This window comes from Phoenix dactylifera, chromosome 5 (genome assembly GCF_051530095.1).
Source record: "Phoenix dactylifera cultivar Ajwa chromosome 5, Ajwa_hap1_PhDact_Kaust_v1.1, whole genome shotgun sequence".
Lineage (NCBI taxonomy): Eukaryota > Viridiplantae > Streptophyta > Magnoliopsida > Arecales > Arecaceae > Phoenix > Phoenix dactylifera.
Window position 1 is genome coordinate 32,926,938 of NC_143194.1, and position 19,441 is coordinate 32,946,378.

A 19,441-nucleotide genomic window follows, 5' to 3' on the forward strand; every position below is an offset into this window, starting at 1 on the left:
GTGCATCAAAAGAAAAAGAAAGAAGAAGACTAAAATGAGTATATATTCATGAAGGTATTATTCAAATTCATTTAGGTTCTTCTGAACCTAACTTCTCTTCAAAAAAATGCTGCATTAAATATTTGACGTTTCCTATCTTCTTATGCAACAAATTTGAAACGCGGGCATGTTTTTTCTTTTCTACAACAAATAATGGATGTTTCTTTTTTGTCAAGGAGTTAACGTTGATAAGTGCTAACTAGATACTTCAAAGTATGAGACCCAAGCAATGGCATGACTTTTATATAGAAAGGAAAAAATCAAAATGGTTGAAAGTACATATGAGATTACATCCCGAACCTTGGATGAACTCTTTCATGAGTTTTTTGGATATAGTTAGAACAATAAGACATGTATTGAAATTGGGATTGAATCTTGGTGCAATTGATTTCCAACTATTTGAACTTAGCAATCTTAACAGGTTGTTGCCCACCATTACTCAGAGGAAAAGCATTAAAGAAGAAAGAAAGATACAGTCTTATGTAAGGCCTACTTTAGTTAATAACTGTTGAGGAAATTGAAGGACTCGTCTTAGTTTTCAAAGATGCGGTTCTAGCAGTATAGAATCTATGGATGTCGCTATCCTTGTAGTCATTGCTTGACATAATGAAATTATGTATGGTGCATCTGTGAATTTATAGGGCAGTATATTGGTGCATTGAGATGTAAAAACAAATCATAAAAGGGTGAATTTAATGTCACTCGTAGTTGAGTGCAGTCTGCGAACAAGATGTCCATTAACAGCACAAGTTTTTCCTTTTCTTCAAATTCTTGTGTTTAAACCTTCCCCCTCCCTCCTCCTCAATCGTATTCCCGGTCACATTGCCCTACATTTACCCGTAAAAAGAAAAGGACAAGATTGTCTTTTTCTTCTTCACAAGGAAATAACAGAGAGATTCTCTCACAAGCATGAGTTGGTCCTTTGTGTTCCAGCATAAAAGTGAAACTTTGGAATGGACATTTATGCAGGCATGCATCCTTTTAAGTTTTATTCCAAATTGCCCACAGGTTAATAGAAATTTTACAGAGACCATGTTTTAGCTCCCAAGATGATATTGTTGGTATGCTGGTAGAAGCCACATGGTCTAATTGTGCCAAATGGAAATTTTACTTCTGAAGAGTGAAGGGTAACCTGTTCGCCTTCTTATAAAGGATGTGGTGCACATCTCTAATGTTTGGCTCCTACTATCCTATAGAGTTTCCTCATCATCTTGATCAAGCTTGATACATATATAAAAAGCCATCCATGTTTTCAGGCCAACTTATGAGAATAGGCAAACAAACCAGTCAGAACTCAGCCGAACTGGGTTGCTTTACCATTCAGTCTGTGGAGCTCATCTCTCTCTCTCTCTCTCTCTTTGCTTTACCATTCAGTCTCTGGAGCTCGTCTCTCTCTCTCTCTCTCTCTGTGTGTGTGAAAAATGTATGGAGGAAGCGGTTACTTCCCCCGCAGTTTTATTGATGTGGAGGTCATTTTCAGATGTAGTACTGTTGGTGGTATTTGTAGCATGAATTGCACGGAAGTTGATTAAAGGTAGTTGCAGGCCTTCATCTACTGGTTTGAGGTTCCTTACGAAGGGATAAAAGCCAGATCAAACAGAATGTCATGCACTGTTCTTGCTCATAGGTTCATGTTTCCATCACTTTGGGATCCGTGCATGAAGTTTATTATATATCATCCAAGTACCAGCAACTCATCTCCAGATATTGAGTACCCAAAAAGTTAACTAATTCTGAAAAATACGACTTTCTTTTCTATTTTACTCTATAATTGCATCATACTCTTCTATTCTTTGCATTCTCTCAGGCCATGCATCTCAATCATGAAAAAAGGAATAATGTATCCAATCTTTGAGTTTTTTCATGAAATCCAAAGCTTGTGCTGCTAACTGCTAGTATCTCAGTCCCCATCGTCCAGCTATGTCCACTTCTCTACTAGCTTCACTTCCAGTGCCATTATTTTCTTTATACACTGTGAAGTCCCCAACAATGATGCTACGTAAATCCCTGTTGCAAGAAAATAGGAGAGGCGGCACTGTGCAAGCTAGCTCCCAATTTCACCATATAAGCCATAGCTTACGGTTGCATCCTTCTCCCGCCGGAGCCGGACTCTCTCTGGCAGTTAAAATAGACTGCTGCGACCGGTGATCCGAGGTTGTAGAGCTCTGCAAAGTCCCGGGTGTTGAAATTTTGGCGCCACCCAGGAGCATACACTGTCTGCCGCCCAAGCTGCTGGAACAGCACAAAGACGAACCGGTGGATGCCAAGCGCCGGACGTGGGCTCTCATAGCACAAAATCTCCTGACCTGAACCCAGGTATAAAATCACGAGACAGAGAGATTAGGCCTGCTTATCATTCTTCTGCAACAACTTTTTTTTTTTTTTTGGGGGGGGGGGGGGGGGAGTGGGGGGGAAGGGGGCTGTAAATGTTGAAACGTAGGTGATTAAATTGAGAAGTGGATGAGGCATTTTGATCCCACCATCGGAAACACAGACAGCTAGTAGCTAAAAGATAACCTGATCCACCTGGGCGGACTTATCTTTTTTGGTTCTTGTGATCTTACCGTAGGCAGCTCCAGTCGTTGCCGGGATATCTGTGACCAACCTATAGCAGCAGCGTGGATCACGTTAGTACATAAACATAAATTTTATGAGAAAAGCTCAAGGGTAGATCGGATTAACTTTGGAGCAACGCAAGTTTTTTGAGAGACTGAAAGTGCAGTTTCATAATTAGGGATTCAGTGACATTTGAGCAATGTTTTTGGTGCATGTGCCTTTGTATGGTGGCGACAATCCAAACTTTTATATGACAATTGCAGGATGGATCAATGGTTTCAAGCATATAAAGTGGCCTAGTTAAGATGTAAAATATATGATTAAAGATTTATTTTGCTAAGAGACATGCTCCTCTTCTCCTAGATCGGATAATGGGATTAGGATCAGAATTAGCTTTTAGGCAATTGGTTTGTCAAGGATTGCATATATATTGAAGCAACTCAAGTTTCTATTAGAACAACACTATAGAAACTGAAGGCATATATCTGATATAAGTCGCATGGTTAGATGAACTGTACCAAATCTGGTAGAAGCCAGCAGGTTCGGTACTGGTTGTTTGTCTAATTTTTGGAATTTTGCAGTCGAATGGTCCTAGAATATATTTTTTTTCATTTTTCGGCCAGGTTTTCTGTTTCTAGTCGGATTTGCAAGGCTACGTCTAGGGTTTAGTTTGCACTATATTATTTTGGTTGATTAACAAAACATTTGAGGAGTTTTGTTCCACACTTCCTCTTCTCATTCCTTGTTCTTGTGTCAATGGAACAAATCCTCAAAGCAATGCAAAAAGAAATATGCTCATGGCTTCTCCGATGAGTACAACTCCTCCTTAAATCGAAGGCCACGTTCTACTGTACATTGTCGGCGGGTGCTTACCAGTGCAAATACTCCCTGAGATGCGGGTCACTTGGACTTGGAGCATCTGGGTCTATCATAATCTGCAAGACATCGTTAGAACGACTTTAAGAACTAGCAGATATCACCATGATAGAACAAAATATATATATAAGGACACTGGACTTCGCTAAATTCAAAATCAGAAGTAACCCTTCTGCAAGGAGATCGAGTAGTAAGCCCACAAGAAGTTATGCATCTTGGGGGGGGGGGGGGGTGGGGGGGGTGGGGGGCGAGAGAGAGAGAGAGAGAGAGAGAGAGAGGTGGGCTTACAAGGGTGTAGAAGGTCCTGAGGTCAGTGCCTCCAACCTCAATCCTAGGTCTGTCAGCGACAGCTGAGGGTTTAAGCTCACATCCATTGGCCACCTCCCTCGAATGGTAGATCACCCTGAGGGGTACACTTCTTAAGAATGGATCCAGCACATCTCCAATCACCCTTCCCACAACCAAAGGATCCCTTTCTCTTGGCATGAGTCCTACCTCCGAAGAGTGCAGGGGGGGAATTAGGAGCTTATGGTAAGACAGGCTACTTGCAGGGAAGTATGAGGAGAAGAGGGGGTAAAATGAAGGGGATCAAGTGTGGCTTTGATGCTTTCGTTTAGAACGTCTATGAGAGCTACTTTGGCGCACAGAATTTAGGTCTATGATCCTTTAGATTTGTATAGATTTGTCACTGGGTGCTGCTTTTATATTGGAATATATTTTTCTCTGTGCATGGCTTCTTAAAATTCATGTGACTGTCTGTTCTTGCCGGTCATAAAGTTGTGTAAGCATCTTTTCTTGTCCCCGGTCCCCGGTCCCGGGTCCCGGGTGGGAAAGCTTGAGAGCTCGAGAGAGGTCGTTGGTCATGACATTGGTTTCTGATTTACCATGGGCCTATCATCATATCTATTTGACTTCTTATGATTTTGTCCTTGAGCTATTTCCATGGAATTCGCATCCCTCCTTTTCCAGTGACATGATCGGTTGACGCGAGTAAAACGAAGACCCTTCCCTCGCTTTTACTGTGCTGTTTTCGAATGGTTGCTTCCATCATTGTCACGTCCTTCAGAAGTTGTCGAGTTCTCATTGGCTGAGAGAAGATTCAAACTTTTGGAGGAAGGCCCACCCAAAAAATAAATAAATAAATAAAAAAGCCCGCGCAACTACTTCCACTGGGGAGTACTGCGCGCAAATGCCCGAGAATATAGCTGCCCACGAAGACGGATATGCGATAAAAATTCTAGGGCATCTAATGCCTAATGGCTGGACTAAGTCCTAGTTTGCAGAATAACGCACATTTTGATTGGCATCCAACTTTCACTTATTTTAATGTACATGACTAAAGTATTCACGCCTGTTATTGTGCTGAGAGAATAGTGACAAAGTATCAGGCCTAAAAATAAAGTATTTCAACACAGCAATGACCAGCTATCTGCTTTTCAGAGTAAAGTATTTCACATTCTTTTGAGTTTTTTCATGAAATCCAAAGCTTGTACTGCTAACTGCCAATATCTCAGCCCCTAAGGTGCGGCTATCTTCACATCTCTACTAGCTTCACTTGCAGTGCCATTATTTTCTTTAGACACCATGAAGGTCCCTAATAATGCTATGCGGATCCCTCCGGCTGTTCTTTGTAGCAAGAAAATAGGAGAGGTGGTGCTGTGCAATCTAGCTCCTAATTTGACCACATTAGGCATAGTTTAAGTCACGCCTTGAACCCAACATCCGGGTCCAGAACGTGACACGGCCGCATACTTCCTAGAGCAGAGCCCTAGAGACTATGCTAGACTTGAAATATGAGCATAATTCACACAATACCAACAATGAAACTAATTCAGTTATATTAATTCTTCAATAGTTCAATTACAGATTTTCTGATATCCATCGGTTTCAGCAAAATAAATAATTAACTAACTAATGAATAGCTTCACGAACTCCACGTCCCTTCCATTCGAGTCTATGCCTCCTGTGACTCTCAAAAAAAAAGTAGAAAGAATATGAGCTCTTTCCAGCCCAGTAAAAATTTCAAACTACTACACTAAAAGTAACAAGAAAATAATCAATTAATAATGCTAGACGAATATTGTATCAATAGTCAGAAAAACTCATAAATAACATGCATATAAGTTCTCATTATCATTTTTTTCAGAAGCATGCGTGCACATACACTTATATATCTCATATATCATTAATTGTTCAACAATAATTTTTTATGTCATGTTATTCATTCTCATTTGCTTGATTTTTAGGTTTCTTATCAATTTTTCTCTTTTTATTTTTTTCTTAGCTTTGGACTAACCATGATCATGACTCAACTCGAGGTTGATATAATATCACGTTTTAGCTCATGATGGCTATTCAACCCACGTTATAGCTTGTGGTGGCTTTATAACCTAGCTCGAGGCTGATACCATGCATAAGTCCGTAGTGGCTTCATGACCCAGCTCGAGGCTAATATAACGCATAAGCCCGTGGTGGCTTTATGTCCTAGCTCCAGGCTGATACCATGCATAAGCCCATGGAGGCTTCATGACCCAGCTTGAGCCTAATACCACTCGTAAGCCCATGGTGGCTATCCAAACCACGTTATAGCCCATGGTAGCTTTTAATATGTCAGTAAGGCTAGTCCAAACTATATCTTATCTATCTGATTTATCTGTTATTTTTGTCAAATCAATTATTATATATACAATTAACTTTTCTCAAATTTAGGATATCTTCGATCATATAATAATTTTCTCAATATCTTATATATATAATAACTACATAAATATATTTGTACTAGAAATTATATAAAAGCTTATTGTTACATGTCAAACCAATACAAATCTCATGATGCAAATCTAACAATACAAACCAATAAATATGTATATATATGGTGATTCAAGTACAGAAATTCTTACCTTTATCGCAATCTAATACAGCTACAATGCTACCAATCTATACCTAATATATTCAGTCAATTTAATATCAATATAACACAAATTTATCCTTTATCAGTCACTCACCATATTAATGAATCAATTATTTAATAGTTACCTAATTTTAAAGTTTTAATATTACCCATATTCTCTATTCTTCTTTAATTAAAAATTAAAATTAAAGGTTAGGGCCTTGCCTCAATTGGAAATTAAAGTATAAAATTTTATTGGACTTCTTTCTGCCCGGATGACTGCATCTCCATACTAAATTAGGACTGACTATAAAAAATAAATTTGTATAGAAAGATATACAAGGCCAGCTAAATGATAACACCCAATTATTCGAATTGGTTAGTACAATGCAATTCAATTTATCTAATTAATAAATATATATCCAATTAGAAAAAAGATAATAAATCAGAGATTATTAATTATGGGTCCAATAGTAGCTGACAACAGTTGGGTGCATGACGGACAGGGTTGACTAGGTGGCAAGGTCCAATGATCCGGATCAGTATCCTTTCGCCAATCAAGCTAGTTAACTCATAAAATAAAAATCAGACTATGGTATGGTAACACAATAGAGATTCATGATAATAGAGTTCAGCGGTGCTTAGCAATGGCCGGGGTAAGGCTAGTGCAATGGATGGTCGCAATGACACTAATCCAAGACTGTGATCGACTCAAATCCACAAATCAAATAATGCAGAAGATTCATATATCGAAGCTATCCAAGATACGAATATTTTTTATGGAGATTTAATCGGTCATGAGGTTAAAAAGCTGACTAATTTTGAAATAGTTTCCAAGATCAAGTAGGAAGAAGATATGCTTAGTGGAGATGATTAATTTTATGCCTTGGTACTCAAAAATTTTTTTAGTATACTAATTGATTTTGAAGCTACTCCAAAGTTCGAGCTATTATAAGATTCTATGCATGAAGATTTGATTTCATATGTAAAAGCCAATTATAGGCAGATACTTAAAACTATTCAAATGGAGACATGTGAATATATCCAAAGTTTTACTGCTGATTTTACAACCGTGCAAATAATGGTCAATGCTCTAGAAAGCATTGGTTGCAACTAGCAACTTGATGATTATTGGCGTAAGCTAGACATTCTATAGAATCTCGACATAATAACTATGGAGTCAATGTTGAGGAGCAGTGTTAGAGGGCATCGACTTTAACATACATATCCAAGAGTACTGACTGATGAAGGAATTATTCTACGAGCCGATGAAGGAATTATTCTTTAAACCAATAAAAGATTTTGCTATTCAATTATTGATTTGACAAATTATTATATATTGTTGTTATTGCAGCAATATTGGCAATGGCTGCTGTGACGTTTCACGACATCGATAAGTCCAATGTTGTTAGTATGGACTTCGCAATAAAGGAAAGTATTAAGGTTCATTGCCAAGTTCTAATCCTATTAGGATTCCTATTCAGTTGGTCATTAATTTCAATGACTTTAAGATTCCATTTTTAGTTTTATTCTACTTAATTATTCCTTTAAGAATAGTTATTTTTATCCTTTGGTGGTATCAAGTCTTATCTTTTAGTGGGCGTTGGTTTTTGACTTCGGGTAAGAATTAAATATCCCACCCATATGAGGCTCTATTTAAAAGGACCTTTGGTGTTTCCTTTAGAGTGGTGAGAGAAAAAAGAGAAAAGAAGAGAGTGAGAGTTGCTCTTCTTTGTAAGGAGTGAGAGAGAGCCTTTTTGTGTGGCTCAATTTTTTAATAAAAATATGTTTTCTCTCTCATGATTATTTTCCTTCTAGCATCTCTTTTCTATTTTTTGTTTGGTATTTATTCTAAATCTTGGGCCGGCATGGTCAATCTGCTCTGCGTAGCATGCCATTCTACACATGATATGAATAAATGTTGTGTTTAGATAAGGTTTAATGCATTATCCCGTCACAAAGAATCCTGTTGAAACTATTATTCAACATTATAACAGTTATAATGATCCTTATTTGTATCCAAAAACAACTACAGAAATTTATAATATTAAAATAATCTAATAAATAACAGATATTACAATGGCGATATGATGTATAACAGGTAATTAATAACAAAAAAAATAGAAGTATTAGTTTTCATTTGTTACTAGATAAAATAGTCTTATTTTTGACTGTAAAATTTTGATGTAACAATTTAAATTTTCAAAAATATATTTTATTGAAAAGAATATGCAAGCATAAATAATAGTCATTATTTAAATTTTCAATAATTTTATTCAAAAATTAAGAGGTGTATCCCAATAACATAATAAGGGTAGCTGAAACTATTATAATAGTCATTATAATAATTACAACCTTGTTAGTAAGAATCATGGATGAGGCCCCTTTTTCCCAGCTGGGCATATATCCATCTTCTTAATGTTTCAGTCTGAAAAGTCTTCATAGGGTTTTGATGCCAAGAACACCGAAGCATAAAATCCAGATATATTGTTCTCTGGAAAGGAAAAAAAGCAAATCCAAATGAATTCATGTAGGCCAATTATATGATTGCACATAGTAATATATCTGAGGTGGTAAAAGCTCACTGTCAACATTCACATACAGGGGACAACTGCGGATAATTTATTCCGTCTGTTTCCATGATGTGATACAGAGTATAATATAGCTAATAATGACTTGGAATATATAAGGAAATAACTTAAACAACACGTCGTACCAGAACTGGAAAAGAGAATTTCTCATGCACCATCTCAAGAACATAATTGTGATGCTGGATGACCTTTCATTTTGTCACACAACTAGGCAGCCAAGACCTATTCTCCATTGGAAGATACTTGATAGGCCCAATTACGCGTACCCTGAAAGATTCTCAGCCATTCAATCATTAACTTGGCAAATATATGGAGAAATTATATCCCGCACTACTGCACCACATGGCCATGCACCACACAAATCAGGTCATTTCACTTATCATTTTGTCGTCTCAGCAATTGGCCGATACGAACGAGACGACCTAATTGGCATGGTGCCTATGGTGCAAGATATAATTTGCCGACTCCATGATATGTAACATCAAATCTACGAGTTATGCCAATCTCCTTTTGCTGTATGGCAGACAAATTTGTTCATGGGCATAGCATTTCCCTTCTCTATCCTTCAAATCTTCTCATATTTTCTTCCCTCATTAATCTTGAGAAAAATAGCAAGTGGGTCATTTTTTTTCTACTAAAAATTGCTTGCTGGAATTCCAGAGGCACGTCTCCCTGAGATGCTGCGCTTGTTTCTATTGCTACAGCCTGGTGGAGAGGTCTACATGTCAAGCTAGGGCCCGAGCTGTTATGCCTAGCCAGTAGGAAAGAGACACATCTTTGGATGCGATTTCACCAGTAGCAATAATTATTGTAATATTCGAGCTCTTTAAGAGCATCCCTTGGTAGGCCCCCATGCTGGCATTACTGTGTGCGCCAGGGATTCACATGACTTGTACCATGATTGCTAAAAGCGATCCCAGTTCTGCATGATGATTGATGATCGATACATGATGCATGGCATATGAATTTACCAGTGATATAATGAATCTAGCCCAAGGTTTGCAGAAAATATTTTCGTTTTTTGATGAATTTTTGAAGTCTTTTCTTAATTTCAAATCTTCACCTTCAGCCAAATTAGTCAAAGAAGCTGAATATGTTGATGGATAGTGCCTTAAAACTTTTGCTCATAGAGAGCCAGCTATTCAGATATATGCTGGGTTTAGGGTTTAAAATGGATTAGGTACGAATTGAATATTGATATATCATATTTGTATCAATATTTTTTAACAAAATTGGATACAGATATGAATATTAAACATATATTAAAATTAATATTTATATTTATTCTAAATGGATATGGATACAAATCAATACTAGAAATAAATAATTTCATCAAGAATATACCGCTTAAGGTTGCTCACACCAAAGTAGATAGAATCTATCGCGCTTCCAAGGCATCTGATTATAGCTGTCGTCGATTGCAATCGCCGAGTGAAAATTAGAAAGTGGATGGGATCTTCAAAATCCTAGTTACTGCAAGATGATGAAGAAGAAAGAGGGATGAAACGGACGAACAAGAGGTTTGAGTTTTTCAAGTGTACGGGGCTATTTGAAGAATTTTATTTGAATCGGGCATTCTGTATTCGGGTTACTGTCTTAGGTGATGGTTATCCGATATCTAGGTTCCTTTTAGTTTAGATTTGGCTAATCACTTAATTGGTTTTCTGATTTAACTTAACTTAAACTTCTTCTTTTCAGTTATCCTTGTTATACAGATATCTGAATTCAGATCCGAATTTGAAAAAATAAAGTGTATCCGTATCCATATCCGTATCCGAAAGATTTTTGAATTGACTATCTAGATCCGTATCTAGATCCATTCAGACCAAAAAAATAATATCAGAGTCTGACCCGAATCAGATACAGAAATGGATACAGTCGGATATAATTCAACCCACTTTCAGTCCTAGCTAGGTTCATGCCTTCCAATGCGGGGCCAATCTATCCCAATACCAGCTAATTCTATTCATGTTCCAATATCATCAACAAAATGAGGCGCCTTTGATGTGAAACTCACATATACATACAATTCACTTTGTGTATGCAGACTTCAGGTAGATAAAGCTAAATCCATTATCAACATCAAGAGTGTATTTGTAAGATGTCTTTACATAACATGATTCTTGTGATATCATTTGGTTTGATGGCTAGCTTATTGAGCCGAACAATGATCATCAGGCAAACCCTAGCTCATTTATTAAAATGGCCATAGATTTCAACTATAGTAACTAATCCATATGGTCAATCTTTTCAAAAATTTTATAATATTTTTTTAAAATTTTTAAATTAAATAGCATTAGAGGATGAGCCTTGGTGCAATGGTAAGTTAATAGGTTTGAATAATGAAAATAGCTTCAATGGTAAGTTAATAGGTTTGAATAACGAAAATAGCTTCTCTGTATATGCGAATAAATTTTCCGCCAACCTTTTAATTGTCTCACTTGAGAAGAACAACTGCAGCAGTTATACCATATATATATATATTTGTGATTCAAGTTTTCTGCCTATAATATCTGAAAATATTAAATTATTTCAAGTTGCACCTGAAAAAACAGTCCTTTTGTCACATGATTTCAGCCTAGGCCAGCCTGGGAGACCCAAGCCAGTTTGGCGTGCATGAGCCCTGAACCTTTTTGATTTCATGAGCACATGCGCGTTAATTAAAGAGTCTTAAAGACATTGAGATTTCTACATGCGAAACTCGTACTGCCAGTAAACCTAAATACAAATATCAAAGCGTTCATGCATGGCACGTATATCCTTCTTGCAGCCATGCTCTTAAGACTTCTAAGTTCCTGCTCCAAACGGAATGAGCATGGCAGTGATGAAATTACATTTCAGCCATTTACTTTTTCAGAACTCTATGCATGCGTTAGTTTTCCAGAGACATCCCATGTGAAGAAAGACCAGTACGAACCTGAGAACCGAAAGGCTCCCTCCCTCTAATGGTGAAATAGATCTGTAAACCAGACCTTTTTACCTGGACGGCATATTTCCAGTCCCCTTTGCATCATAAAAGCAATACAGCGATGGCTATACCCCTACCCTCCCCTCTTCATGTTTTGACAACCTATGCTTTTTTTTTTTGTTGCTGGAAACTACCTATGCTTTATTTGACATCAAAATTTACATCGGAATTAGTCGCTGCCTTCATCCGAGAACGCCGAACACTTGGTACGGATAGGACCGTTCATAACCTAGAACTCCTACGCTTTGCAGGCCTGCAGGGCTTTTGGATGTGTAAGCTAAGTCATCCGCCTTCCACCATGGCCGGATTCTCGCTGGCAGGTAAAATAGACGGCAGCGACAGGGGAGCCGAGGTTGTAGAACTCGGCAAAGTCTCTAGTAGTGAAATTCTGGCGCCAGCCAGGTGCATCCATTGTTTGGTACCTGGGCTGCTGGAACAACGCATACACAATTCGGTGTATCCCGGAGGCTGGCCGTGGGCTCTCGTAGCTAACCACCTCTTGACCTGAAACCCAGGTATCATCAGAATTTCTCTATTTTTTTCCTTGCTTTGAGCATTAAAAGCAAAAAAAAAGAAGAAGGACGCACTAAAATTAATTACATATATGGGCTTGTATATTTCGAATATGGGAAGGTGTTCGTACGTTTTTTTGGCAATTACATGCATTTTCCTCACCATCTACTTGCATCTGGTCCAGGTGATTGGCTCCCATGAGTAAATTTCTCATTCCCGTGGAGGGATTAATTAGGTCAAAAAAGTAATGACCATGCTGTGAGATTAACAACTCTTTGGAACGGTTTTGTATCTTTGGTGGGAAACAAGGAATCACTTTCCTTCGCACGAATCCACCATTGGGTCATCTACTTGTTGCTTTGAAATCTGTGCAGATGGATGAATGACAGAGTTTGGAGTGAATTCATGCAAAGGAAGATGAATCCTTTATTTCATTCGAAAGATATACCCCCCCAGTATTTTACCAAGTACAACTAGGACCGGCATATCTAGAGTACTGAACTCACCAAAATTTGCTCCCGTTGATCCAGGGATATTTATGACCAACCTGTAACGAAAATATAGAACTTATCAGCAACTGGTTTTTATATTCTTTTGGTTATCTTTCCTCAAAAAAAGAAAAGAAAAGAAAAGAAAAATCAATTGTTTTAGTTATAAAACCATATTTATTGTAAAATAAAAGATGGTGAAGAAGCGAATGAAAAGCTTTTCATTTAACAACGCCAGAACCAGATCGCTACAAGAATAGGGGAGCAAATGAATCTAGTTCTTCATGAATTGCTTGAGCTCAGCTAGTTATAGAAATTTATTCAGGCTTCTGTCAAAAAAGAAACGTTTTTAGTCACATCCAACAACTAAATGATCCAAGCTCAAGCTCAAATGTCAATCATGAATTACCAAAACAAGCTTAAACAACATCAAGTCTGCCTGGTTAGGTTCATGAAAACTTAAGCTAGAAACATAAATTCTTGAGAAAGTCAGCACAATAAAGTATTTAAATGTAAATGTTAACAAATACATTAAACTATTAGAAAATAGTCTGTTTTAATTTACTGAAACCTTGTAATCACTGATCTCATCAATTAGGATGTAAGGAATGCTAGAGGTTATCATAAGCTATCTAAACAAGTCTGGTTAAGCTGGCGTGCAAGCCTAAGATGAGAAACACATAGAAACAAAGTTTGGAGCTGTTAGTTAAGGTCTAAATTGTATCAACCTTAGTTGAGCTCAATCCACACTCAGAAAAACCAGACAAGGACAAATAAATGGTCTCGTGGTCTTCACTGTTACACAAGAATTTGTGAGGATCTGGGGGGCAGGCTATTAAATAAAAGAGCCAGGCCATGAGTTGAGCAAAGCTAAAATCTCCATAGCCCTGCTCAAAGGAATAAAGACAATATAAATCATTTTGATGAGACAACATTAACAAAAACACCAGGCATGTAACAGTGCTTGGGTAAAGGGTGAGGTCTCGGTGCAATTGTGTTACCGACATGATATATGCTGCTATCCTTCATGAATTGCACTGTTCTTCGTGTTGGATATGATCATTGACTCATTACTCGGAAACTCAAGGAACTGGATATTAAAATCTCCTAAATAAATTATATATAAGGGTTATGTCGGTGATATGCGCATACACTAAGAACAAATAACTAAAAGAATCATGCTGCTATGCCAATTGCATCTAATCTTCTCCATTGTCTAAAAGCGTTAATGGCATCATGTCAATGTTGGAGATTTAGCATCCAGTCCGCCTAACTTGAACCAAGTTCTTCTATTCCAGAAATGATTGAAGTTGGAATTGTAATGGAATAGCAGTGGAACAGAACAAGACTTTTTTTTTTTTTTGAGCTAATAGACAATTGATATTCATCTCTAAGAAAGTAAGATCTTTTTCCTTCAATTAAAAAAAAACAAACAATAACAACACCAACATGCTAAATTCTGGAAAGCGTACCAATGGAGATATTCCCTCATGCTAGGTTCACTTGGACTTGGAGCATCTGGATCTACCATGACCTGCAACACATCAAGTATGAAACTGAAAAAAAAATTAACCACCATCTAAAAATATTAGAGCTACCTTTTATGACATGACAATATTGGATGACTTGTAGCGTTGGGCAATCCCATGTATGAAATGAGCATCACATGGTACATTAGAACCCATGATGCCTTTAACCATTCACTCATTTTGCCTAAAAAATTAACAATTTTTAGGATGTACGTAGATCGATTTCAATCTTTCTCGTAATAACAATTTCAACCATCTGGTGTGAGGCCAGCTTCTGGAAGTCAGGCAAGCTCCATATATAGGAGCGTCTATTATCAACCTACAGTTGGTCCTGCTTCTTCTACAGGATCTGGTTACCTGGTCTGAAACCTTCTAAATCCTGTATAGGTATGGGAAACAAAATATTTCCATAATATTCCAAATAAAAATGATAGGTTTGATGACCACTCAGATCTTCCAAGTGGTGAATTACTCTACCATATTGAGAACTTTAACAGGAGTCAGGCAATCATTTAAGAAAAACAACTTAGTAACACAAAGATCCTTGCAGTATGTCATTTTTTTATGTAATGTCTTCTATGTAACATGCAGCAGTTCAATTGGTTGCAGCCAAAACTTAGTCATATTTGTTGTACGAAGGCAAACTGCAAGTAAGTAACGGGCCCAACAGAGGAACTACTAAGTGGCTTACGAGTGAATACAAGGTTCTGAGATCATTGCCTCCAACCTCAGCCCTCGGTGGCCTGACCACTTCTGATGGCCTGAGTTCTCGTCCGTTAGAAACTTCTCTGGAGCCATATGCAACCCTAAATGAGGTGGTTCTGGTGAAGGGGTCCAGCACATCCCCAACAACCCTAGAGACGACCAGAGCATCCCTTTGTCCACTCATGCTTGCAGCCAAGAGAAGTGGAGTTTGTGGCAAACTACCGATCACACTGGGGTTGGTTGTCTAAAAGGCTGCATGAGTCGATATATATATATATATATATATATATATATATATATATATATATATATATATATATATATATATATATATATTATATGCGAGTACTCTCTGGATATATATCAAAGTATTTATTTGAGGGTATAGATTTTTTGTGGTTCCACCGGTGGAATCTGCTTTCCTTCTCAGTTTCTAGTAGCTATAAAGTGATGAAGTTATCTTCTCCTCCTTTTGAGACGAATTAACTCATGAGGTGGGTATCCTTTCTGGTCTTTGGATTGGTCGGCAGAAGCCGAGCAAAGGCATACTTGACAGTGCTATCAAATCCGATCCTGCCATGTTCTATGCCTTCTGTCTCTCTTCACAGACTTCGTATCCCACTGTGCGAATTCTTGCTAAGCCTTCTATGATGTGTTGAGCATCAACGTGCCCTTGTCTAACTTCATGCTGCCTTAGCCGCCACAAATGCATCAAAATTCCTCTACAACATGGCAAAGGGATGGCAATAAATGAACCAAACATCATTTCACAAAAGAAGCTAGAAAGAAGAAAGGGAAGGTAGTTTGGCTTCCATCCATGAACGAGTGGATTGGGCAAACCCCAATCAGAAACCCTTTAGCCTTCTATTATGTTCAAAGAATGTTAAAATTTAGCAAAGAATCCTTGTTATATGTTCATAGAACTGAGAAGAGGCTGGCATTGAGGACAATTAATCCTCCCTAAGCTATGGATAACCGAATTGAAAATCTATTCTTGAAACTGATGATGTGAGGGAGGCGAGGCCACCGGTGAAACTGATGAGGATGTCACGATTAATTTTTTGTTTTATCCAAATTATTTCCGAGAAAGGATATTGAGATTATAATTGGATTGCTACTTTTACAAGCACAAGTCTCAAGCGAGTATCTACTTGTTGAAAAGATTAGCACAATAAATTTAAATCCTTGTGGAACCTACTTGATATAATAGAAACTCCAGGAGTTAGCCGAGCAAAGCTAGACTCTAGGGTTTGTTTAGTACAGAATAATCATCCCAACATCAAGGGTGATGTGCGTAGATATGACAAGATCATTGCATTTAGTTGCAGCGTAGTGATCCTACGTGGCAATGATCCTAAATTAACTTCACTCCTCAAATCACTACATGACCCAGGAAACTCGTCCTTGTGGTTTGGTATCCAATATCACCTCCAGGACAGTGATCTTGAACTAAAATTTAAAGACAAAAATGCCTCTTAGTCTAGCAAAAAATTTTTGGTAGATTAATATACCTAATATATTGTATCAACAATATATATTATATTATATTGATTTTACATATATTATATTTATAATATATATTATAATATAATATATTATTGGTAACAATCCTTTTTTTTTGGGGGGGGGGGGGGGATGTCGTGGGAGGCCCGGAGTGGCAAGGCCCGATTAGCCAACAGCATGACTGTTGCACGTGATGGAGGAGAAGACTCCGATTGAGAGTCTTCTTCCTCCCCCAATTCCAACAGACTCCGGGAGTCCTAGAACAATCCAAAGACCGGCCAAAAATCTTGAGATTCAATCTATTTAAGGCTCCTTCCTCCTCCTTTTGTGTTTCATTGATGAAAACTCGAGATATCATCGCTGATTCCCAAGCTCTTCTTTTGATTTTTTTTCCCTTCGATTTGTCGCCAAAAAGTGCCGCCAGAACCTCACCGGACTGAGGTGCGTGTCGCTTGCCATCCTCTACTTTTTCTATGTTTATAAGCCATCCTTGCTTGGGTTTGTGCTGACTGGTCACCAGGATCCATCCGAAATAGGGGTGCCCTGTTTCTGCATCTCTTCCTCCCATGTTCACCGTTGCTGGTTGCCGGACTTTGACGAGCCTTGCCATCCCCTAGGAAGCCATGAGCAACTGTGGCTACCGGTTACAAAGATAGCCATGTTTGAAGCTAAGTTTGATTAGGTCTTTGATGATCTTCTTCTTCTCTTCTTTGCGTCGGCCGACCACCGTCGCCGATAGTGCCACGACTAAGGGGCCGCCTATAGCTATCGTCATCGGGGTTGGGCCGACTTGGTGGCCTGCCATGCTCTAATTCGAGATGAGAGGGTGGGATCGGCATTTTTCTATTTGAGAAGAAAGAAGAGTCTTCTATCTTCTTTCTCTCTCCTTTCTCTCTCTTGATTTTTCTTTTTTTGTTTCTCTCTGTTTGCATGATTCTATAGACCCAGTAGGAGCATCTCAGATGTTCTCATTGTAGACCTAAGTTGACCCCAACAGAAGGTTGTGGACCAGTGTTGATGCAATTACCCGTCGCACTAGCCTTACTTCGACTATTGTTGAGCACCGCCAAACTCTATCATCATGAATCCCTATTGTATTACCTGAACCGTCGTCTGATTCTCGTTTCATGATTTGACTAGCTCGATTGTCTAGAGCGGATTGACTCGGATCGTCGAACGCTGCTACCTAGTCGATCATGTTCTTCCTGCACCCCGACTATTGTCAGCTGCCATTGAACCCATAACCGATATTTTCTGATCTATTACTTTTTTTTTGATTGGATATGTGTTTCTTGATCAGATGGATTGAGTTACACTATACAGACTTATTCAAATAATTGGACGCTATCATCTAGCTGGCCTCGTAATTTTTCTATATGAATATATTTTTATGGTCAACCCTGATTTTATATGGGGCTACAGTCATATTAATTGGATATGAAGAAGCCCAACAAGATCTTATACTCTAGTTTCTCTTTCTTTCTGTTGGTATTTTCTCTCTTTAGCTTGATCCGAGAAAATCATTGGTTGTGAGGGCTACTGGATATTCCTAGGATGCTATGTGATGGCAGACCCTTTAGTGAATCAATAGAGGGTTCTGGATTATCGAATATCCTAGGTAATTTTTGATATTGACTTGGTTATGTAGGAGAATAATCTTTTGGACAAAAGAACGTTGAGCAGAATTTTACGCACCTCGGTTCATAGATCGGGGTGTGGGCAGGTGCTTAATCTGTCTAGATTATCAGCAAAGCAGTAAAAATTCTTGTACACTGATCTGCATGAAATAGATATTTTTGTACCTATATATATATGGTATGCTAATGATCGAGATAAATAAGAAGCAAGAATAGTTTTATGATGGTTTTGGTATTAAATGATGTTTTGATCATGTATGCTTGTGATTGATAGTATAATGGATGCATATATGAGTATAACTTATGCTTGCCTAATCGGACTAATGGATATGGGGTTCTGGGCTGACCATATTATATTAATTGCCTCGTCACAGGCAAAAAATGTGACCGTGGTTAGTCTAAAGCCAAAAATAAAAAAGAATTGATGTATGGATGAGAACTTAATTAAAAGGAACACAGACTTTGGGCTTATCTCGTTATTATTGGTTGCTCGGTCACAGGCCAAAAATATGATATTATTGATTGCCCTATCAGAGGTTGGAAATGCGATACTATTAATTACCCTGTCATAAGTTGGAAATGTAATACTATTGATTTTTCTATCACAGGCCGAAAATGTAAAACCACCAGTTGCTCTATTACAAGCCGAAAATGTGAAATTATTGGTTGCCTCATCATAGGCCACAAATATGAAACTATTGGTTGCCTCGTCATAGGTCGGAAATGTAAAACTACTGGTTGGCTCGTCACAGGCCGAAAATATGAAACTACTGGTTGCCCCATCAGAGACCGAAAATGTGAAACTAGTGGTTGCCCTGTCACAAGCCAGAAATGTGAAACTACTAGTTGCTCTGTCACAGGTTGAAAATGTGATACTATTGGTTGTCCCGTCACAGGTTGAAAATGTGAAACCATTGGTTGCCCCACCACAGGCCAAAAATGTGATACTATTAGTTGCCCCATCATAAACCGAAAATGTGAAACTATTAGTTGCTCCGTCACAGGTTGGAAATGTGATATTGTTGGTTGCTCTGTTACGGGCTGAAAACGTGATCAAGATTTAGCCCAAAGTCGAAAAGATAATTGATCTAGATCAAGTCGAAAAGGAATGAAATGAAAAGCATTGAAAATACTATTGAAGAATTA

General features: G+C 38.0%; 1 protein-coding gene across 2 annotated transcripts; it reads right to left on the bottom strand.

Moving 5' to 3' along the window:
* Positions 1–1,762: 1,762 nt before the first annotated feature.
* Positions 1,763–4,167, bottom strand: LOC103702982 (protein VERNALIZATION 3-like). Of its 2 annotated transcripts, none has more exons than XM_039129156.3 (4): positions 3,760–4,167; positions 3,469–3,530; positions 2,557–2,644; positions 1,763–2,345 (listed from the first exon to the last, which is right to left on the bottom strand). In XM_039129156.3, the coding sequence occupies exons 1-4, from the start codon at positions 3,955–3,957 to the stop codon at positions 2,097–2,099; spliced, it is 597 nt and encodes a 198-aa protein (XP_038985084.1). In that variant the 5' UTR covers positions 3,958–4,167; the 3' UTR covers positions 1,763–2,096. The 2 variants fall into 2 exon arrangements, with proteins under 2 accessions (XP_038985084.1, XP_038985085.1); XM_039129157.2 differs by having other exon boundaries at positions 2,604–2,644; positions 3,760–4,162.
* Between the last annotated feature and the right edge of the window lie 15,274 nt (positions 4,168–19,441).

Excerpts from the sequence above, each read along its gene's own strand:
- LOC103702982 (XM_039129156.3), bottom strand. The coding sequence starts at position 3,957 with ATGCCAAGAGAAAGGGATCCTTTGGTTGTGGGAAGGGTGATTGGAGAT. Across the intron at positions 2,645-3,468 it reads CTCAGGGAGTATTTGCACTG|GTTGGTCACAGATATCCCGG; the intron begins GTAAGCACCCGC and ends CTGCTGCTATAG. Across the intron at positions 2,346-2,556 it reads AGTCCGCCCAGGTGGATCAG|GTCAGGAGATTTTGTGCTAT; the intron begins GTTATCTTTTAG and ends ACCTGGGTTCAG.